Source organism: Mesoplodon densirostris, chromosome 2 (assembly GCF_025265405.1).
Source record: "Mesoplodon densirostris isolate mMesDen1 chromosome 2, mMesDen1 primary haplotype, whole genome shotgun sequence".
Taxonomy (NCBI): Eukaryota; Metazoa; Chordata; class Mammalia; order Artiodactyla; family Ziphiidae; genus Mesoplodon; species Mesoplodon densirostris.
In genome coordinates this window covers 103,598,531-103,623,276 of record NC_082662.1, presented here as the reverse complement: position 1 = coordinate 103,623,276, position 24,746 = coordinate 103,598,531, and the positions used below count along the sequence as shown (strand labels likewise).

Below are 24,746 nucleotides of genomic sequence, written 5' to 3'. Positions count from 1 at the left end.
CAATTAGAGAAAGAAGAACAAAAAAACCCCAAAGCTAGCAGAAGGAAAGAAATCATAAAGATCAGATCAGAAATAAATGAAAAAGAAATGAAGGAAACGATAGCAAAGATCAACCAAACTAAAAGCTGGTTCTTTGAGAAGATAAACAAAATTGACAAACCATTAGCCAGACTCATCAAGAAAAGAAGGGAGAAGACGCAAATCAATAGAATTAGAAATGAAAAAGGAGAAGTAACAACTGACACTGCAGAAATACAAAAGATCATGAGAGATTACTACAAGCAACTCTATGCCAATAAAATGGACAACCTGGAAGAAATGGACAAATTCTTAGAAATGCACAACCTGCCAAGACTGACTCAGGAAGAAATAGAAAATATGAATAGACCAATCACAAGCACTGAAATTGAAACTGTGATTAAAAATCTTCCATCAAACAAAAGCCCAGGACCAGATGGCTTCACAGGCGAATTCTATCAAACATTTAGAGAAGAGCTAACACCCATCCTGCTCAAACTCTTCCAAACAATTTCAGAGGAAGGAACACTCCCAAACTCATTCTACGAGGCCACCATCACCTTGATACCAAAACCAGGCAAGGATGTCACAAAGAAAGAAAACTACAGGCCAATATCACTGATGAACATAGATGCAAAAATCCTCAACAAAATACTAGCAAACAGAATCCAACAGCACATTAAAAGGATCATACACCATGATCAAGTGGGGTTTATTCCAGGAATGCAAGGATTCTTCAATATACGCAAATCAATCAATGTGATACACCATATTAACAAGTTGAAGGAGAAAAACCATATGATCATCTCAATAGATGCAGAGAAAGCTTTCGACAAAATTCAACACCCATTTATGATAAAAACCCTGCAGAAAGTAGGCATAGAGGGATCTTTCCTCAACATAATAAAGGCCATATATGACAAACCCACAGCCAACATTGTCCTCAATGGTGAGAAACTGAAACCATTTCCACTAAGAACAGGAACAAGACAAGGCTGCCCACTCTCACCACTCTTATTCAACCTAGTTTTGGAAGTTTTAGCCACAGCAATCAGAGAAGAAAAGGAAATAAAAGGAATCCAAATCGGAAAAGAAGAAGTAAAGCTGTCATTGTTTGCAGATGACATGATACTATACATAGAGAATCCTAAAGATGCTACCGAAAAACTACTAGAGCTAATCAATGAATTTGGTAAAGTAGCAGGTTACAAAATTAATGTACAGAAATCTCTGGCATTCCTGTACACTAATGATGAAAAATCTGAAAATGAAATCAAGAAAGCACTCCCATTTACCATTGCAACAAAAAGAATAAAATATCTAGGAATAAACCTACCTAAGGAGACAAAAGACCTGTATGCAGAAAATTATAAGACACTGATGAAAGAAATTAAAGATGATACAAACAGATGGACAGATATACCATGCTCCTGGATTGGAAGAATCAATATTGTGAAAATGACTCTACTACCCAAAGCAATCTACAGATTCAATGCAATCCCTATCAAACTACCACTGGCATTTTTCACAGAACTAGAACAAAAAATTTCAAAATTTGTTTGGAAAAACAAAAGACCCCGAATAGCCAAAGCAATCTTGAGAACGAAAAAAGGAGCTGGAGGAATCAGGCTCCCTGACTTCAGACTATACTACAAAGCTACAGTAATTAAGACAGTGTGGTACTGGCATAAAAACAGAAAGATAGATCAGTGGATCAGGATAGAAAGCCCAGAGATAAACCCACGCACATATGGCCAACTTATCTTTGATAAAGGAGGCAGGAATGTACAGTGGAGAAAGGACAGCCTCTTCAATAAGTGGTGCTGGGAAAACTGGACAGGGACATGTAAAAGTATGAGATTAGATCATTCCCTAACACCATACACAAAAATAAGCTCAAAATGGATTAAAGACTTAAATGTAAGGCCAGAAACTATCAAACTCTTAGAGGAAAACATAGGTAGAACACTCTATGACATAAATCACAGCAAGATCCTTTTGGACCCACCTCCTAGAGAAAGGGAAATAAAAACAAAGATAAACACATGGGACCTAATGAAACTTCAAAGCTTTTGCACAGCAAAGGAAACCATAAACAAGACCAAAAGACAACCCTCAGAATGGGAGAAAATATTTGCAAATGAAGCAACTGACAAAGGATTAATCTCCAAAATCTATAAACAGCTCATGCAGCTCAATAGCAAAAAAACAAACAACCCAATCCAAAAATGGGCAGAAGACTTAAATAGGCATTTCTCCAAAGGAGATATACAGACTGCCAACAAACACATGAAAGAATGCTCAACATCATTAATCTTTAGAGAAATGCAAATCAAAACTACAATGAGATATCATCTCACACCAGTCAGAATGGCCATCATCAAGAAATCTAGAAACAATAAATGCTGGAGAGGGTGTGGAGAAAAGGGAACACTCTTGCACTGCTGGTGGGAATGTGAATTGGTACAGCCACTATGGAGAACAGTATGGAGGTTCCTTAAAAAACTAAAAATAGAACTACCATATGATCCAGCAATCCCACTACTAGGCATAAAACCATAATTCAAAAAGAGACATGTACCAAAATGTTCATTGCAGCTCTATTCACAATAGCCCGGAGCTGGAAACAACCTAAGTGTCCATCATCGGATGAATGGATAAAGAAGATGTGGCACATATATACAATGGAATATTACTCAGCCATAAAAAGAAACGAAACTGAGCTATTTGTAATGAGGTGGATAGACCTAGAGTCTGTCATACAGAGTGAAGTAAGTCAGAAAGAGAAAGACAAATACCGTATACTAACACATATATATGGAATATAAGAAAAAAAAATGTCATGAAGAACCTAGGGGTAAAACGGGAATAAAGACACAGACCTACTTGAGAATGGACTTGAGGATATGGGGAGGGGGAAGGGTAAGCTGTGACAAAGCGAAAGAGAGGCATGGACATATATACACTACCAAACGTAGGGTAGATAGATAGTGGGAAGCAGCCGCAGAGCACAGGGAGATCAGCTCGGTGCTTTGTGACTGCCTGGAGGGGAGGGATGGGGAGGGTGGGAGGGAGGGAGATGCATGAGGGAGGGGATGTGGGAACAGATGTATATGTATGACTGATTCACTTTGTTATAAAGCAGAAACTAAAAAAAAAAAAAAAAAAAAAAAAAAAAAAAAAGACTTCTATAATCCAAACCACAACATGTAAAAAAGGAAAGCAGTTAGAAGGAACAGAAAATGATTTAGCATAGAAAAGCAAGGTCAAAACTAAGAGTCTAGGGGCTTCTCTGGTGGTGCAGTGGTTAAGAATCTGCCTGCCAATGCAGGGGACAAAGGTTTGAGCCCTGGTCCAGGAAGATCCCACATTCTGTGGAGCAACTAAGCCCAGGCGCCACAGCTACAGAGCCTGCGCTCTAGAGCCTATGAGCCACAACTACTGAGCCCATGTGCCACAACTACTGAAGCCCGTGCACCTAGAGCCCGTGTTCCAAAACAAGAGAAGCCACCGCAATGAGAAGCCTGAGCACTGCAACAAAGAGTTGCCCCCACTCACCGCAACTAGAGAAAGCCCGTGCACAGCAACGAAGAACCAACGCAGCCAAATAAATAAATAAAAATAAATTTTTTAAAAAAAATTAAAAAAAAAAACTAAGAGTCTACACAGGGAAGATTACAAATGAGAAGCAAAATAATTCAATCCCAAAGAAACAGAATGTTTCAAGAATTAGAAGCAACAGACACTGTGGAAGGTAGGTATGAAACAGGAGACTAAGTATAAGGAGACTGGAAGTGTGCAAAGAGTAGTAAGACCTCCCTAGGCCCTCTTAACCCTCCTTCCCTGGACTCTACTCCCTGAAAGCCAATGTAGTCAGAGAACCAACCTACTCCATCTTTATAAGAGACACTGGTATGATCAAATTGAAAAAAAGAATCTCTAAACCTGGGTATTCCAGGCACAGGAAGGGGTGGAGACAAAGGATATAAGTGAGAAGTCAGCATATGGAATGATGAGACTCAGCTTGTCCTTCCTACCCTGCCAACCCAGCCCCAAAATGCCATCAGCAAAGTTTACATTCCCAGGCAGGAATTTGGAGAACTCCAGAAAAAAAAAGCCTTACAAATAATGACATGTAGGAGTCCCCCAACAAAAACACTAGCTGGCCACAGCATAATTTTACAGGGAACCCCCCAAATCTGTAAGCTCTGCTCATGTACCCAGGATTCCAACAAGCTTCTTCGCACTTTATTCTATTTTTGTGTTCTGTAATAACAAGCACAATTTTAAATTTTAAGAAGACCTCCTTCTTTCAGAAATCTGGTTTTAAAAATAGTTAAAATACAGAAAAAGTTGTTAACTCTTTCAAAAGATTGAAGTATAACACATAAATCAGAATTCTATCATTTAACCAGAACTTAAAGAAAACTGAGAATCTTCTCTGTACTTTCAATTAACATTTGCCATTACTGTTCAAGTAGATATCCTTATTATCTATAATTACAAGGTATCTGTGGCAAGTCAGATAAAAACTCAGGAAAAATAGGGGGAAGTAGAGAGACGAGGATTCCTTTCTATATTTCATTTTCCATTCTGGATTCAGAAGGCTTGAAACTGTTAAAGTTGGCATAATAATCATCTGAAATCAACATTCTTGTGACTGCAAAAGAACACAGACTCACCATTTTCAAGTCTCGCACTATGTGTCATTAATAGAAAGAAGCAAAAGAATGTTTTAGTTCCCCTTCATTGGTGTCATAAATAGTGTATTTCAAAATAAACTGCAGAATGTGGGTTGAGGGGTCAATCATCATCATCTTTGTATTTTATGAGGTTTTTGTCTGAACAAAACTTCTCACAAAATAATATATTTTTACAGCAATGTCCTAAAACCCACTAATATAAATATTGTAGAAGATTCACTGATTTTAAAAAAGGGCTAGCATTTAGTATGTATAAATTTGAGTCAATGGAAATTAAGGCAAATGGGAAATATATTTAAATATGTATAATATTAAAATTATCTCAGAAATGTATCAAGCAGGCAGCAAGTACAAATTTCTCTTGAAATTTTAAGAATGTCATGAATTAGCAAGTATAAATAATAAAGAAAGTTGATTTTTAAAAAACACCTGCTTTTCCTTGTTATTTACTTCCTTCTTGTATTGTTCATCAAGATGTTGGATTTTTTCATAATCTTCCTTTACTTTAAAAATAAAACAAATACACTTTAATATCTTCACATAAATGTATAATAAACAAAATTTTAACTTTCTGATATTTTATTTCACTTCCTTATTTATCTAGATATTAAACCCCAAAGGTTTCTAACAAGTTAAAACTGCTATTTTCTTGCTGCTAACTTTCTGTTTAGTAAAATAAAGAATTTAAATAATATCAAAGTTACAATAACTTTTAAAAATTCCATCTTTCTTATAATAGTAGATATATAAAAGTTTTTTCTTTATAATACACTAGTCTGAAATAACAGATTTTAAATGTGTATGTATATTATTATTTTAACATGCAACTTGACCAAGAAATGTAAAAATAAGACCAAATCACACTTCAAATCACCAACTCACACCATTATACAAACCATAATTTGATTTCAGGGAAAATGTAGCTTTTGAAGCCAAAAGGGTATTTTTAACATATACCAATTCCCTGCCACATTCCACAAGATATTTGAGGGGCTTATAAAACCATATACAATACAGAAATTTTCAATAGTTTAGGCATCAAGCTGAAGGTATGAAAACATTAGCAGAATAATAAACAGCAAAAGAGTAACATAAAAAATAAGGATTCCTACACTTAAAATGGATTTCCAGTCTGGAATTCTCAGCTTGCACACGAAGTTCCTCAAAAGCTATTATCATTTTCTGAAATACATTTAACTTTTAAGAATCATACTTAGACTTTTTAAATAGCTTTCCTCAAACAATGAAAATAATAAATTTGTATCATGTGATCATTATACTTAAAACTATATAACTTTGAATAATGAAAATTCTATAACTTTTAAGAATTAAATAATTTACTAAAATATTAAGAGTGCCTATTAAGGTAGCTTCCCAGGTATCTGAAGGCACTGAAGACAGGTTATATATCACCGAACAGCAGCAAAACAATTGTTGGTACTCTAGTCATTTATTTAATAGCCCATATCAAAATCTGTAATTTTCCATTGATTTTTGCTTATGTATTTCTGTCTTCACTACAATGTAACCTCTGTGAGGTCTCTCCCCGTAAGAGTTCAAATTATACTTCCATTACCTGGCAGCATGAGTTCATTCACATTCAACAAATCCTGATTTGTAAAACTGGATGAATTCATTTATTCATTTAATAAATAGTTACTGAGTGTCAATTATGTGCCAGGCACTGTTTTAAGCACTTAGGATATAAGACAAAGTCCTTACCCTATTGGAACTAACTTATATTCTAGTGTAAAAAAGAATACATACACACACATACACACACACACGTGTATATCAAATAAATATCATGTAGTTTTAAGTGCTCTTCAGAAAAGTTAGACAAGGTGAGGAGATAGAGGATAATTGAATAGAAAGACATTTTAGGTAAAGTAGTAAAGTGGATAATAAAAAAGCAGAATGAAGCTTATGAGTTTGCATAAGATCTTGGATACAGAAGTTCTAGATAGAAGGAACAAATTCAAAGAAGCAAGATCAGAAAGAGCTTAGCAAGTTTGAGAAACAAAAAAGAAAGGAACAACTATAGAAGAGAAGCAAAGTGGAAAATGATAGGGGATGGGGTGAAAAAGGTAAATAGGCAACAGACACAGATTGATAATACTGGTATGTTTTTCAAATTAATGGTTAAGTGTCACAATGTGCTAGTCTCTGACACAGAGTTAATATCTAATAAGTTAAGTTAAATGGTGTCACTAACATGTAAATTCAAAAAATACTAAAAAACAGAACATTAATACTCATGGTATATATAGAACCCTGGGAATTTTATTGGATATAATCATATATCAAAAGATAAATAATAATCCCTGTAGCAAGAACAGTTGTTCATATCTTTGTAGCTATCACTCTAATTTGCTTAGAAATGCCTCTGTTTAAAATATTCAAATTTTCAATACCACTTACCTCAATGTTACTATTTAGGTCCACATAAACTTGCCTAGTTTCTTCCCGCTCATATTCATCTATCATAAATATAAAATATTTCAAAAGTAAAGTTTAAAACAATTACAATTCCAATAAGATAATACTCATATGTCTCCGGTAAACATTAAAATATTTAAAAATCTGTGTTAGTAAAGGGCACTGGTATATCTTTTGAGTCTTTTAAAGTAGTATCAAAAGCAGCTTCAGGGCTTCCCTGGTGGCGCAGTGGTTGGGAGTCCGCCTGCCGATGCAGGGGACACGGGTTCGTGCCCCGATCCCGGAAGATCCCACGTGCCGCGGAGCGGCTGGGCCCGCGAGCCATGGCCGCGGAGCCTGTGTGTCCGCAGCCTGTGCTCCGCAACGGGAGAGGCCGCAGCAGTGAGAGGCCCGCGTACAGCAAAAAAAAAAAAAAAAAGCAGCTTCATAGTAAGGTATGGTCATACTTCATGACATCAACCTCAAAAGCTAGGCACTGTTCAATTATCTCTAAGTTCCTTTTATAGAATTACTACTATTCATTAATTTATTCAAACTTTGTAAAATATATTTACAATTTTAGCCTTTACAATAAGTAGGGATTTAACTACTAGTCTATTAAGTATTTTTCCTTTGTATATTTAAGATTCATGAAGCACATATGAAAGGCAAAGCTCACTCTTGTTTCTGCTCTATCTCTGAAGAGGCAGGAAAGAAGATAAATCTCAAGACCAGAGGAAGAAGTTAAGAATAGGTGTAGCCCCAAGGACAAATCTCCTGTAAGTCCTGTATAATATTTTTTAGGGTTTTCTTTTTCGTTTTTTTTTTTAACCTGAGCAATGTTTCCCTCTAACTATACTCAAGCCTTGAGTAAAGTCAGAAAAACTTAGAGTTGATAGGTGGTGCTGTAGAGAATTAAGGCACGAGGCAGGAAAAGAAATGCAGCTGTCCCATCATCATTCCCCCAGGTAAGGCCAAGCATCACAGAAACCACATTAGACTAAAAGGAGGGTATTAGTCCTATATTCTCAGTAATAAGCTGCAAAACAAGAGAACGGCAGCTACGATAGACTCAAACGTTAATGAAGAGCCAAATGAACTGACTTTAGAAGACTACAAGTATCCTAAACGCCTCAAAAGTACTGGAGAGAGCTCTAGACTTAGCACATGGAACAGGAGCCAAACCACTTTTATTTGAATATTAAAGGACTGGAAAATTTAAAGAAATAGAGACAGAACACATCAGCATTTCAACAGAAAGATGGTTTATCCTTCTCACTCCATCTATTCACTGTCTCATATTCACTAACAAACACATTTAGCAACAAACCTTTATTCCACAGAAATTATTTGCGCCAAAGAACTGCATTTTATTGCCAACACCTCCAATCTTCCCATTACCACTACCACCAGTACTTCCAAAATATCCTCCAGTCATTCTTCCAATAGGCAAGTACTGAAAAGCAAATAAATAAAACTACAAAAAAGAAAATAATTGGTATAGATGTACTTTACAGCTGTCAGGAGCAAGTTGCTACAGGTGGCATAGGGACTTTGGTAGCAGAGTGTTCTAATGTACTGACATAATACTGTAACAATATAAGCCTACCTTTTTGGTTTTCCTGGTATCTATCTATCTATCTATCTATCTATCTATCTATCTATCTATCTATCTAAACTCCCTGGTTTTCCTGGTATCTATCTATCTATCTATCTATCTAAACTCCCCACCCCCGCCTCCTCCCTTCCCTCTCTCTCCCCTCTCCCTCCTCTCTCTCTCTCTCTCTCATACACATACACACACACACACATACACACACACACACACACACACACACTTACTTTGCCCTAATTTGGCCAACTAGATCTTGCTGCATTCATCATCTTAAATAAGAAATGATTCAACCAAAAGCAAAGAAAATGTCTTTGAGTTTCAAAAGCCCAGTGTTGGGATTAGGGGAAAGATTCAAGATATAAACAAGTAATAGATTTTCAAAATATATAAGTCAGAACAAAGCTTCCATCCTCTAGACCTAAGAAATATTTACCAGTTTGTAAGGAAGAAACCTTTAAAAGGGGAAGGTGAGAGAGCTTATTAGATTCTGGCAGGTACTTAAGAAAGGGTTCACAAATACTGTATGCTAACACATATATATGGAATCTAAGGAAAAAAATGTCATGAAGAACCTAGGGGTATGACAGGAATAAAGACACAGAACTACTAGAGAATGGACTTGAGGATATGGGGATGGGAAAGGGTAAGCTGTGACAAAGTGAGAGAGTGGCATGGACATATATACACTACAAAACGTAAAATAGATAGCTAGTGGGAAGCAGCCACATAGCACAGGGAGATCAACTCGGTGCTTTGTGACCACCTAGAGGGGCGGGATAGGGAAGTTGGGAGGGAGGGAGATGCAAGAGGGAAGAGATATGGGAACATATGTATATGTATAACTGATTCACTTTGCTATAAAGCAGAAACTAACACACCATGGTAAAGCAATTATACTCCAATAAAGATGTAAATAAATAAATAAAAAAGAAAGGGTTCTGTAGCCCTCTACCCTCACCAAGCTAAGCCTCAGGGTTGGGGAACACAGAAATCCCAGAGAATTAGGGTAAACTAAGAGTAGAGTGGGGCTGTGCTTTTTTTTTCCTTCAGTATAACTCTAGGAAGATGACAAAACCTGAGAAGAAATGCCTGTGAAATATATATAGACAGGTACGGCCTTAAACAGCTTCACAATTTCCCTTGTTCCAACACATTGTGCAACTCAGCATGGTGTGATAAAGCACAGAGAACCAGCATACCTGAATAGGCCCTGAGGACTGGTATGAGGAGCAGCTCACCAACTATCTATGTGGACCAATAACTGAATACCAATCGAAATGATGAAAAGTCTCAGAGGATAGATGACTGAGAAACAAACGTCCCTCTCTACCACATGGTACTATATGGGCACCCCCAAATTTACATACAATCCCAGGGAAAGAAGAAAAATTCCCAAATTTACTGAGATAATTTCTTCCACGCTAGCAGAATGAAGGCTTTAAGATATAAAGATATAAAAAAGACATAAAAATATAAAAAAATAAATATAAAGATATAAAAAATCTTTAAAATTAAGATTTTTTTAACATTTTAAGACATAAAAATCTTGTGCATACTTGAGTTTGTTGACTAAAATCACTCAGAATCATATATTCTACAAAATTCATCAGAGTATGAGAAAACCACACAGAAGGGACAGAAAAGAGATTCAGCTACCATAAGTAGAACCATGCAAGGTGAAAACATTAGAAATTGCTCAGTGACCTGCCGTACAACTATAAATATAAAAAGATGATTCAACCACTATACTAGGACCAAGCTCAGTTTATCACCTAGTTTGTTTATTTAGTCTAGATAGTTCTTGCTTTTTTCAATGATGTATATGGTTAGAAAACCTACACGAGGCCTATGAAAAAATACTGTCAAACAAAGAAAAGGGAACATGAAAGATGTTAAAAGGAACAGCCTATCTCTGAAAATGAACTCTAGAGAATTCAGATGAAAATTTCAGAAAACTATTTGGTATTCTCAACAGAACCAAGAAAATATGGTCTCAGTAAAAGAGGAAGTTACAGTCATAAAGAAAGAACAGGCCACATTAGAAATTTAAGAAATGGGGTGAATTAAATAGAAAAAATAAATAAGGAGGAAAGGGGCAATGGCTTAGGTAATGAGAGACTCAAAGGAACTAGAGATTAGAGACAGGACAGGAAAGAACTGATACTTCAGAAGTCAAATTGTTTCCTAATACAGGAAACAAATATAAATTGAAGGGGTGGGGGAACAAATATTAAAACAATTAGAGAAATGAAGAACAGAGGGCCAACAAACAAATAATAAGTATGCCCAAACAGAAATAAGAATAAGTGACCAAAGATATCATAAGGCTTTCCTGGTCTAAAGAAATAGACTGGTGCATATAGATCCAAATGGTTGCACTGACAAAACTGTAAATTATAAGGATCAAGAAAATGCCAGAGTCCTGGCAAGGGGAAAAATATATGCATAAATACATATACTATATATTTAGGTAGAAATCTAGGTATAGATAAATGGAACTGTGATTATCCCCATTTCACAGATAACAAAAGTGTGACACAGAAAAATTATGTTATTTGCTAGGATCCCAAAATAATAAGTGGTGGTACATGATTAAAACACAGGTCTGCCTAATGAAATCCAGTAGGGATAAATGCAAAGAATGCTATTTGGATCCAAAAATGTAAATGCACTTGCAAAGAATGAAGTAAAAAAAAAGTGAAAGATTTTAATTACTAGTGAAGTCACTAAAGCCTATAATACAATGTGACTATCAAATAAGCTGACTTCAGAGTTCATTAATGACACCTACAATTAGACAAGCAATAGTCCTTTACACACGTCAAGTTACACATTAGATTACCTAATACAGATCTGGACTCCTAAATATAACAACAATATTCAAACAGATCAACCAAAATAACAAAACTACAAAGAATCTTAAAACATCTAGGCTGAAGAAGACAAGATTCAGAAAGGACAAGTAACCACCTTCAAAAGTCTAAAGAGATAAAAAAGTGCTTAGACTTTTTCTGTATGCCTTAAGGAGAAGAATTACAATAAGAAGAGAGAAACTACAAAGAGATTTCAGTATAAGAGATATCAACAAGGAATTCCCTGGAAGTCCACACTTTCACTGCAGGAGGCCTAGGTTCCATCCCTGGTGGGGAACTAAGATCCCACAAGCTGCGTGGTGTGGCCAAAAAAACAAAAAGAGAGAGAGAGAGAGATTTCAACATAAAAATAAGAGCTGTGCTTAAATGACAGCCTCGGGGTTAGTGGGTTTCCAACACTGAATATGTTCAAACACAGGAAAGAGACTACCACTTGGTAGTCACAAAGGAAATTATTAATTTCCTATAAAAGAATTAAAGCAATGGATATGTAAATAGACCAAAAAGCTTTCAAGTCCTTTTCAACACTAAGTAATTTAGATTAAGGAATAAGGCTACAAAAAAAAAATGTATGCAGTACTTCGAATGGCAGCCTAAAGAATTCCAGTGTACTTAATGTGAGCAATAGACAGCCATTTAAAGGGGTTTTTTTGTTTGTTTGTTTGTTTGTTTGTTTTTTGAGGTATGCGGGCCTCTCACTGTTGTGGCCTCTCCCGTTGCAGAGCACAGGCTCCAGTTGCGCAGGCTCAGTGGCCATGGCTCACGGGCCCAGCCGCTCCGCAGCATGTGGGATCCTCCCGGACCGGGACACGAACCCATGTCCCCTGCATTGGCAGACTCTCAACCACTGCGCCACCAGGGAAGCTCCCAGGGTTTCTCTTTTTTAAGGTACATCTAAGAACAAATTTATTCTTTATTCATTCATGAATTTATTTATTGCCTGCTATCTTCACAGACACTGTGCAAAGTGTTGAATATACTGAGTCAAATAAGACATGATCCCTTGCCTGCAAGCTTACAGTGAGATGTAGTAGGTACTCAATATTTGTTGAAGGAATTCATAAATACATGGTAAAGGTATACTAAGGGTACTAAGTAAAAGAAGAGGAGCATCTAAGTCAGAGTGAAAAAATAGGGAATATTTCCCAAGGGTGGTAATAATTACTCTGAGTTTTGAAGGACAAATATGAATTAACAAGATGAAGAAGGAAGGAGGATCAGCCAATAAACATATGCAAAAACTCAGAAGTATAATCTGTTTAGGGGTTAACAAGTAGTTCTCCATGAGCTTGTGTATGTGGGACATGTGAAAACATTTGGCAAGGTGAAGGGAAGTGAAAAACACCATGCTATCCTGAAAACTATGGAAAGCCACTGAAAAAATTAGACAGTGACATTATTTGATCTATATTTTGAAAAAGCATCCAGGACTCTGTTTTATGGTAATGACTAAATAATTCAGACCAACCTTCCTCCTAAAGACAAAAATCTGGAGGAATTTTTTGAATTAGTGAAAGAATCAAAGATCTAAAAAGATAATGATGAATCATCAGGCCAAGAATAGGTTGAGGATAGGTTTGAGGTTGAGGTTTTTTAACTCAGAAAACCTAAACCAACTTCCAGTGTCAGTCAAGATGGAATAAGCCCACGATAGCCCTTCTCTCCCATTGATTACAACTAAAAACTCTGGATGAAATCCATAAAGCAACTACTCGAGGAATCTGAAAAGTAAGCAAAAGCAGGTAGATTGGGAAGAAAAGTAAAATCTTGAAGAAGTAACTCATGTGAAGGCGAGTTTCCTGTTTGTTTAGTTTTTTTCCTACCTCCTCTCCTAGCATTACTAAAATGTAAGGGCCCAGCAGAACTGCAAAAGCAAAAGGAAATCCTAATTTATTTTCTTTTTTTTTTTTTCTCTTCCAGCACTGCCTCAAGGGTGGCTCCAGTAGTGGAGCTACAGCAGCCATGGCAGCAAGGACATATAAAACCCCAGGAGAAACTCCATGTCTCTCACCAAAGGACAGGAGGACAGGACCCCTGTAAGGCTGAGGGTGAACGGGCGATGCTAGAGAGAGCTGGAGAAGGGGATTCCCTAATTACTTGTATGACTTGGCACAAGTCCCATAGGGAAAAGGGAGGATGTGCATGTACAAGATAGACCCAAGGCAAATATAGCAAAGGCTCTGAAATCACTATCCAAGTCCCAGAACTAATCTAACCTTGAGTGGAGCGTACATGAAACAGACGCAGAGTAACATGGCAAAAGCTTTGAAAACTGAACTGATAATGGAACCCCAGCACACAAAAGGTAAGATAGAACCTGTGATCTAAACTTGAGTTGCCTATCTGCTAAAATACAAACAAACAAACAAACATTCTCCAGGAGACTTTTAACAAGACCCAGAATCTCACAACATGTCCAGGATATAATCTAAAATTTCTCAGCATTCAAAGAACTAGGAAAATGTCACATCATTCTAAGTCTCAAGCAAACAATCAAAAATAATGAAGTACACAATGAGATAAACAACAAGAACTAGAATCTACAAAACAACAAACCACAGAAACAGATCCCAAGGGATCCCAGATATTGGCATTGCTGGACAAAAAATTTAATAAAACTAAGCTTACTATGCTCATGAAGACAAAAAACAATGAGCTTAAAAATTTCTGCAAGGAATTTGAAACTCTAAAAAGTAACACTACAGATATTTTTTAAAGAACAGAATCAGAGAATACAAGAGCAGAAATTAAGGCCTAACAGATGAATTTTAAAACAGTTTAGAAATAGCTAAATAGAGAATTAGTGAACTGGAAGAAAGCAGAAGAAATTATCCTGAAGGGAGCACAATGAGAAAAGAAGACGAAAGACACAAAAAAGGTAAGAAATATGGAAGGAACAGCACAGTGACTTCACTGTTATGACTTGAAAAGATTCAACAGGCTCTCATCTAAGGGATTTTGCATATGCTGTTTCCTCTGCCTGAAATATTCATTCCCAAAATAGCTACATGATACATTCCCTCATTTATTCAGGTCTCTAATCAAATACCACTTAATCAGAAAAAAACTTCCCCAAATACCCTATCCCAAAATATTCTCTTTTTAAGCAGTTGTCATCACCCAACATGTATTTTATTTATTCATTTATGGTATATGTCCCTTTACAAGAGTGCATACTCCATAATAGCAGAAATTTTGTCTGTTTAATACTGTTTTCCCTCAGCATCTAGAACATTTCATGGCACATAGTAGGCACTTTTTAAAATGCTGAATGAATAAATAAAAGACAGAGAAAATTACAATAGCAAAAATAAAGGTTTACGGCAAGAATACAGATGGAGTTTACAGTAAATATAAGGCAAGTATTAAGATTTTTTAGGACAAGAATATACAATGGAGAAAAGACAGTCTGTTCAATAAGTGGTGTTTGGAAAACTGGACAGCAACATGTAAATGAATGAAATTAGAACATTCCCTCATACACAAAAATAAACTCAAAATGGATTAAAGAACTAAATGTAAGGCCACAGACTACAAAACTCTTAGAGGAAAACATAGGCAGAACACTGACATAAATCACAGCAAGATCTTTTTTGATCCACCTCCTAGAGTAATGAAAATAAAAACAAAAATAAACAAATGGGACCTAATTAAACTTACAAACTTTTGCACAGCAAAGGAAACCATAAACAAAACAAAAAGACAACCCTCAGAATGGGAGAAAATATTTGTGAATGAAGCAACCGACAAGAAATTAATCTCCAAAATATACAAACAGCTCATGCAACTCAATATCAAAAAAGCAAACAACCCAGTCAAAAAATGGGTGGAAGACCTAAAAAGACTTTTCTCCAAAGAAGACATACACATGGCTAAAAAGCACATGAAAAGCTCAACATCACTAATTAAGAGAAATGCAAATCAAAACTACAATGAGGTACATTCATTCAACAAGTGATATGCTCAGGGCCAGGGATCCAGCAGTGAATAAACAGACAACAATTTTAATCTCATAGAGCTTACATTCCATTGTGGGAGGAGGTAAGATAATAAACATCTCAAAAAAGTAAAATCTAGAGTTTGTCAGATAGTGATTGACTGCCCAGGAGTGAAACAATTCAGGGAAGAAGGACTTGAAGTGTCAGTAGGGGTTGGGGTCATCAATGTACAATAGAGTGGCTAGGCTAGAACCTAGGGGAAGATGGTATTTGAATAAAGACCTGAAGGAAGTGAGGGAGCAGCACATGATGATGTTGAGGAGGGGTGGGAGCATCCCAGGCAGAGGGACCAGCAGGGACAAAGAACTTGAAGTGGGAGTAGGTCTGGAGAGTCTGAGGTGGCCAGAGTGGAGTCAATGAGGGGGAGAGAAGCAAGAGATGAGGATGGAAGAGTAGGCAGCGGCAGACATGAAAGGCCTTGCGGACCATTGTCAGGACTTTGACTTTTCCATTGAGTGTGATGGGAAACTGCTGGAGAATTAGGAGCACAGCAACAGTACAATCAGACTTAGGCTTAACAGTATTATCTAGACCTCCAATGCCCCAAAGGTGAGCAACAGACCTTTGGAAATGTGGCTGATGAGATGGAGGGACTGATTTTTCATTTTATTTCATTTTAATTAAATTTAAAACTCATTTCTTGATTCAGTGATTGGAAAACTTATAAGTGTGTTTGGAACAACTTGGGTATGTGAATCTATTTTTCTCAACTGTACGTTTATGAGTTCTAAATATAGATCAGGTATTTCCAATAAAAATTTTACCATCTGAGGGCTTCCCTCGTGGCGCAGCGGTTGAGAATCTGCCTGCCAATGCAGGGGACATGGGTTCGATCCCTGGTCGGGAAACTAGGATACCACATGCCACAGGGCAACTAAGGCCGTGCCACAACTACTGAGCCTGCATGCTCTAGAGCCCACGCACCACAACTAGAGAGCCCACATGCCGCAACTACTGAGGCTGCACACTCTGGAGCCCACGTGCCGCAACTAGACAGCCCATGCACCACAACTACCTAGCCCGCGTGCTCTGGAGCCCGTGCACCACAAGTAGAGAGAAGCCCACATGCTGCAACAAAAAGATCCCACATGCAACAACCAAAAGACCTTGCATGCTGCAATGAAGACCCCACGTACCACAACTAAGACCCGATGCAGCCAAATAAATAAATAAATAAAAATTTAAAAATTAAAAAAAAAGTTTTTAATTGGTTCCAAAAACTGAAAATATTATTTGTTCCCCTCTCCACCCCCCCACCATTAAAGTAATAACAACAAATTGATAAAATCATATAAAATTAGAAAGATATTTACATTTCTTTGTCTTTTCAGCAGATCTGGCACAAGTTTCTTTGAGTAGATTACATAAATGCCTTGTAGCATTATTCCTGAAACAGAGGAAAGAGTTTGCATAAGTGTAATCTATCTCAAAAGCAAAATATATAAAAGTTATGAAACATTACTGTTACAATTTTAAAGAAATTCTTAAAACATCATAATATTTAATATATATCACATATCGTTCATAAGTGACTATATGAAGGAAAAATTGGTTGACTGTACTATTAGCAAAGATGATTTAATAACTGCCTCCTTTTAAAGTGAAAAGCTCCTTAAAAAGTTTCTACCCAAGTAGCTTTCAATAACCTTTTAGTAAACAGTTCCAGATTCATCTAAGAAATAAAATGAGAAGAGAGGATTGGGATTTTCATTACTAATTACCCCAGAAATATTCTAGCTATCTTATCTTCAAAACATAAAATAAGTAATTTTCTGAAGAGTCATTAATTATGTGAATAAGACCTCTGATCATCTCACAGATGCAGAAAAAGCTTTTGACAAAATTCAAAATCTGTCTATGATAAAAATTTTCAACAGAGTGGGTACAGAGGGAACCTACATCAACATAATAAAAGCCATATATAACAAGCCCACAGCTAACATCATACTCAACCCTGAAAAGCTGAAAGTTTGTCCTCTAAGATCAGGAACAAGACAAGGATGCCCATTCTTGCCACTGATATTCAACATAGTATTGGAAGTCCTAGCCACAGCAATAGACAAGAAAATAAAAGGCACTTGAATCAGAAAGAGCAAAGTAAAACTGTCACGATTTGCAGATGACAAGTTATTATATATAGAAAACCCTAAAGCCTCCACCGAAAAACTGTTAGAACTAATAAACAAATTCAATAAAGTTACAGGATACAAAATCAACATACAAAAATCAATTGTATTTCTGTACACTAATAACGAACTATCAGAAGAGAAATTAAGAATATAATTCCATTTACAATTGCATCAAAAAGAATAACACGCTTAGGAATAAATTTAACCAAGGAGGTAAAAGACCTGCACACTGAAAACTATAACACACTGATGCAGGAAATTGAAGAAGACACAAATAAATGGAAAAATCTTCTGTGTCCATGAATTAGAAGAATTATTATTGTTAAAATGTCCACACTACCTAAATGGAGTCTGGTACCAATTCCAAATTTGGAAGGGGGTTCCTCACACCAACAAGCAATTCTGGGCACCACAGCTGAGTGTCCTACAATTCAATTCTGACACCATCTACCTGGAGATAGCATCAGACTTCATAAGTTAAGGGTTCAGTCCTATAAGACTGCTACCCTCCCCTTATCCCACCAACTTCAGATGCTAGTTGCAAGCCCAGGTTGTTACCTGTGGTTCTGTCCAACTGGCTATAATCAGAGGTTCCCATGACCTCCTCCTTGGGTTCTATTAATTTGCTAGAATGACTCAGAGAACTCAGAGAAACAATTTACTTACTAGAGTACTGGTTTATCATAAAAGGATATAACTCAGGAACAGCCAAGTGGGAAAGATGCACAGGGCAAGGTATGAGGAAAGGGTGAGAATCTTTCATGCTCTCTCCGAGCTCATCATTCTCCCCAAATCTCCACATGTTCACCAACCAGGAACCTCTCGAACCCTGACCTCTCAGGTTTTTACAGAGGCTTCATTAGATAGTCATGACTGATTAAATCTTTAGCCATTGGCAACTGATTCAACCTCCAGGCCCTCGCCCGTCCCCAGAGGTTGGAAGTTCCAATCCTCTAACCATTTGGTTGGCTCTCCAGGCAACCGGCCCCTATCCTTAGGTGGGGTCCAAAAGTCACCTCATTAGCATAACAAGACACCTTTTCACTCTCAACATTTAGGAAATTCCAAGGGTTTGAGGAGTTGTGAGTCAGGAAAGATGGATGAAAACTAAATATATATGTGAAATATATTCTGGTCATCTGAATGACCAAATATATATTTTTTCTTATAAATCACAACACCACACTAGTGAAAGCAATCTACAAATTCAACGCAATCCCACTCAAATTTCCAATGGCATTTTTCACAGAAACAGAACAAACAATACCAAAATTTGTATGGCATCACCAAAAACCCCAATTAGCCAAAGTAATCTTGAGAAAGGAGACCAAAGCTGGAGGCATCACACTTCCTGATTTGAAACTACATTATAAAGCTATAGTAACCAAAATGGTATGGTACTGGCATAAAAACAGACACATAAATCAATGGAACAGAATAGACAGTCCAGAAATAAACCCACAGATATACAGTCAATTAATTCATGATGAAGAAACCAAAAACATATAGAATGGGGAAAGGACAGTCTCTTCAATACATGGTGTTGGGGAAACTAGACAGCCACATGCAAAAGAACAAAACTGGACCACTACCTTACACCATACACAAAAATAAAGTCAAAAGGGATCAAAGACTTGAACCTAAGATCTGAAATCATAAAACTCCTAGAAGAAAACATAGGCAGTAAGCTCTTTGACATAGGTGATGATTTTCTGGATTTAACACCAAAAGCAAAGGTAACAAAAGGAAAAATAAACAAGTGGGCTACATCAAATTAAAAAGCTTCTGCACAGCAAAGGAAACCATAAACAAAATTAAAAGGCAAAATACTAAATGAGAGAAAATATTTGCAAATCATATATCTGATAAGAGGTTAATATCCAAAGTATAAGAAGTCATGCAACACAATAGCAAAAAACAATCTGATTTTAATGTGGGCAGAGGATCTGGACAGAGATTTTTCCAGAGAAGACATACAGATGGTCAACAGGTACATGAAAAGGTGCCCAACATCACTAACCCCCAGGGAAATGCAAATCAAAATCACAATGAGATACTACCTCACACCTATTAGAATGACTATTATTAAAAAGATGAGATAACAAGTGTTGGTGAGGATGTGGAGAAAAGGGAACACTTGTGCACTACTGGTGGGAATATAAATTGGTTCAGCCACTATGAAAAACAGTTTGGTGGTTCCTCAAAAAATTAAAAATAAAACCATATGATCTAGCAATTCTACTTCTTGGGATTTATCCAAAGGAAACAAGAATACTAACTTGAAAAGGTATATGCATACCCATGTTCAATGCAGCATTATTTACAACAGTCAAGACATGGAAACAACCTAACTATCAACGAATAAATAAAGGGTAGACTATATATACACCCATAAAAGTGAAGGAAATCCTGTCATTTACAACATTATGAATGGAATTTGAGAGCATTATGCTATATGATATAACTCAGACAAAGAAAGACAAATACCATATGGTCTCATTTATATGTGAAATCTTAAAAAAAATTAAAAACAAACTTATAGATACAGACAACAGATTGATGGTTGCCAGAGACAGAGGTGGGAGGTGGGCAAAATGAGTGAAGGAAGTTAAAAGGTACAAACTTCCAGTCATAAAATAAATCCTGGGGATGTAATATACTGCATGATGAATATAGTTAGTAATATTGTATATTTGAAAGTTGCTAAGAGAGTAGATCTTGAGGGTTCTTGTCAAAGCAAAAAATCTGTAATTATATGTGGTAATGGATATTAACTAGACTTATTGTGGTGATCATTTTGCAATATATACATATAAAAATCATTACATTGTACACTTAAAAATAATATAATGTTATATGTCAATTATATCTCAACCAAAACAACTTTTTAAGGTCAATATAATGTAGTCATACCTTCCAAATCTCATTAAATGGTATTGAAAGTTAAAAAAAAAAAAGACCTCTGGGCGTACTGAAGTTGCTAACATATAAACCAATTTAAATTTTCCAATGTATAATTTTTCTGCAGAAATGAATTGTTACAGATTAACATTTTATAATAATTTTTAAGTCTAAATATTAGTTTAATGAAGAGCAAAAGCTGTAATATTACATAAACTACATCCTTTAACATTTTCAATAATCTAATAAATGAAAAGGTTAAGAAGTCACTGAAATCAAAGGTGGTTTTGTTTTGTTTTCAAAGCCTGTGACTATTCTCTACCACAAATCAGTAGTTCTCAAAGTATGATCCCTTTTGGCGGAGATCACCTTCCTCCCCACAGATACACCAGAAATACAGCTACACGTGGAACAACTCCTACAGAACACCTACAGAACGCTGGCAGAAGACCTCAGACCTCCCAAAAGGCAAGAAACTCCCCACGTACCTGGGTAGGGCAAAGCAGAGAGATTCCCGCACAGAGGATCGGTGCCGACCGGCACTCACCAGCCTGAGAGGCTTGCCTGCTTGCCCGCCGGGCGGGCGGCGCTGGAAGCTGAGGCTCGGGCTTCAGTCATAGCGCAGGGAGAGGACTGGGGCTGGCGGCGAGAACTCAGCCTGAAGGGGGCTAATGCGCCACAGCTAGCGGGAGGGAGTCCAGGAAAACTCGGGAGCTGCCGAAGAGGCAAGAGACTTTATCTTCCCTCTTGGTTTCCCGGTGCGCGAGGAGAGGGGATTAAGAGCGCTGCTTAAAGGAGCTCCACAGATGGGCGCGAGCCGCGGCTGAAAGCGCGGAGCCCAGAAACGAGCGTGGGACGCTGGGGCTGCTGCTGCCGCCACCAAGAGCCCTGTGTGTGAGCGCAGGTCACTGTCCACGCCCCCTTTCCAGGGAGCCTGTGCAGCCCGTCACTGCCGGGGTCCCGGGATCCAGGGATGGCTTCCCTGGGAGAACGCACGGCGCACCTCGGGCTGGTGCAACATCACGCCGGCCTCTGCCGCTGCAGGCTCACCCCGCACTCCGTGCCCCTCCCTCCCCCAGGCCTGAGTGAGCCAGAGTCCCCGAAGAGGCTGCTCCTTTAACCCTGTCCTGTCTGAGCGAAGAACAGACGCCCTCCAGTGACCGACACGCAGAGGCGGGGCCAAATCCAAAGCTGAGACCCGGGAGCTGTGAGAACAAAGAAGAGAAAGGGAAATCTCTCCCAGCAGCCTCAGAAGCAGCAGATTAAAGCTCCACAATTAACTTGATGTACCCTGCATCTGTGGAATACATGAATAGACAACAAATCATCCCAAATTGAGGAGCCAGGAGTCAGTGTTGTGCTTCTGAGGTGGGAGAGCCAACTTCAGGACACTGGTCCACAAGAGACCTCCCAGCTCCACCTAATATCAAATGGCGAAAATCTTCCAGAGATCTCCATCTCAACACCAGCACCCAGCTTCACTCAACGACCAGCAAGCTACAGTGCTGGACACCCTATGCCAAACAACTAGCAAGACAGGAACACAACGCCACCCATTAGCAGAGAGGTGGACTAAAATCATAAAAAGTCCGCAGACACCCCAAAACACACCACCAGACGTGGACCTGCCCACCAGAAAGACAAGATCCAGCCTCATCCACCAGAACACAGGCACTAGTCCCCTCCACCAGGAAGCCTACACAACCCACTAAACCAACTTTAGCCACTGGGGACAGACACCAAAAACAACGGGAACTACAAACCTGCAGCCTGCAAAAAGGAGACACCAAACACAGTAACATAAGCAAAATGAGAAGACAGAAAAACACACAGCAGGTGAAGGAGCAAGATAAAAACCCACCAAACCTAACAAATGAAGAGGTAATAGGCAGTCTACCTGAAAAAGAATTCAGAATAATGATAGTAAAGATGATCCAAGATTCTATTTCCAAGATCCAAAATCTTGGAAATAGAATAGACAAAATGCAAGAAACAGTTAACAAGGACCTAGAAGAACTAAAGATGAATCAAGCATCGATTAAAAACACAATAAATGAAATGAAAAATACTCTAGATGGGATCAATAGCAGAATAACTGAGGCAGAAGAACGGATAAGTGAGGTGGAAGATAAAATAGTGGAAATAACTGCTGCAGAGCAAAATAAAGAAAAAAGAATGAAAAGAACAGAGGACAGTCTCAGAGACCTCTGGGACAACATTAAACGCACCAACATTCGAATTATAGGGGTTCCAGAAGAAGAAGAGAAAAAGAAAGGGACTGAGAAAATATTCGAAGAGATTATAGTTGAAAACTTCCCTAATATGGGAAGGGAAATAGTTAATCAAGACCAGGAGGCACAAAGAGTCCCATACAGAATAAATCCAAGGAGAAATACACCAAGACACATATTAATCAAACTGTCAAAAATTAAACACAAAGAAATCACATTAAAAGCAGCAAGGCAAAAACAACAAATAACACACAAGGGAATCCCCATCAGGATAAAAGCTGATCTCTCAGCAGAAACTCTACAAGCCAGAAGGGAGTGGCAGGACATAATTAAAGTGATGAAGGAGAAAAACCTGCAACCAAGATTACTCTACCCAGCAAGGAACTCATTCGGATTTGATGGAGAAATTAAAATGTTTACAGACAAGCAAAAGCTGAGAGAGTTCAGCACCACCAAACCAGCTTTACAACAAATGCTAAAGGAACTTCTCTAGGCAAGAAACACAACAGAAGGAATATACCTACAATAACGAACCCAAAACAATTAAGAAAATGGTAATAGGAACATACATATCGATAATTACCTTAAATGTAAATGGATTAAATGCTCCCACCAAAAGACACAGATTGGCTGAATGGATACAAAAACAAGACCCATATATATGCTGTCTACAAGAGACCCACTTCAGACCTAGAGACACATACAGACTGAAAGTAAGGGGATGGAAAAAGATATTCCATGCAAATGGAAACCAAAAGAAAGCTGGAGCAGCAATTCTCATATCAGACAAAATAGACTTTAAAATAAAGACTACTAGAAGAGACAAAGAAGGACACTACATAATGATCAAGGGATCGATCCAAGAAGAAGATATAACAATTGTAAATATTTATGCACCCAACATAGGAGCACCTCAATACATAAGGCAAATACTAACAGCCATAAAAGGAGAAATCGACAGTAACACAATCATAGTAGGGGACTTTAACACCCCACTTTCACCAATGGACAGATCAACCAAAATGAAAATAAATAAGGAAACACAAGCTTTAAATGATACATTAAACAAGATGGACTTAATTGATATTTATAGGACATTCCATCCAAAAACAACAGAATACACATTTTTCTCAAGTGCTCATGGAACATTTTCCAGGATAGATATCTTGGGTCACAAATCAAGCCTTGGTAAATTTAAGAAAATTGAAATTGTATCAAGTATCTTTTCTGACCACAATGCTATGACACTAGATATCAATTACAGGAAAAGAGCTGTAAAAAATACAAACACATGGAGGCTAAACAATACACTACTTAATAACGAAGTGATCACTGAAGAAATCAAAAAGGAAATTAAAAAATACCTAGAAACAAATGACAATGGAGACACGACAACCCAAAACCTATGGGATGCAGCAAAAGCAGTTCTAACAGGGAAGTTTATAGCAATACAATCCTACCTTAAGAAACAGGAAACATCTCGAATAAACAACCTAACCTTGCACCTAAAGCAATTAGAGAAAGAAGAACAAAAACATCCCAAAGTTAGCAGAAGGAAAGAAATCATAAAAATCAGATCAGAAATAAATGAAAAAGAAATGAAGGAAACCATAGCAAAGATCAATAAAACTAAAAGCTGGTTCTTTGAGAAGATAAACAAAATTGATAAACCATTAGCCAGACTCATCAAGAAAAAAAGGGAGAAGTCTCAAATCAATAGAATTAGAAATGAAAAAGGAGAAGTAACAACTGACACTGCAGAAATACAAAAGATCATGAGAGATTACTATAAGCAACTCTATGTCAATAAAATGGACAACCTGGAAGAAATGGACAAATTCTTAGAAATGCACAACCTGC

General features: G+C 37.4%; 1 protein-coding gene across 2 annotated transcripts in view; it reads right to left on the bottom strand.

Annotated features, from left to right (window-relative positions):
- SYCP1 (synaptonemal complex protein 1) overlaps positions 1-24,746 on the bottom strand; it is a 183,178-nt gene that overhangs the window by 150,744 nt on the left and 7,688 nt on the right. For both annotated transcript variants that reach the window (XM_060086663.1, XM_060086670.1), the window contains exons 7-10: positions 16,939-17,012; positions 7,143-7,201; positions 5,834-5,903; positions 5,151-5,224 (exon numbers count right to left, since the gene is read on the bottom strand). In XM_060086663.1, coding sequence (XP_059942646.1) covers positions 5,151-5,224; positions 5,834-5,903; positions 7,143-7,201; positions 16,939-17,012 — 277 coding nt within the window. The remainder of the gene's footprint in view (positions 1-5,150; positions 5,225-5,833; positions 5,904-7,142; positions 7,202-16,938; positions 17,013-24,746) is intronic.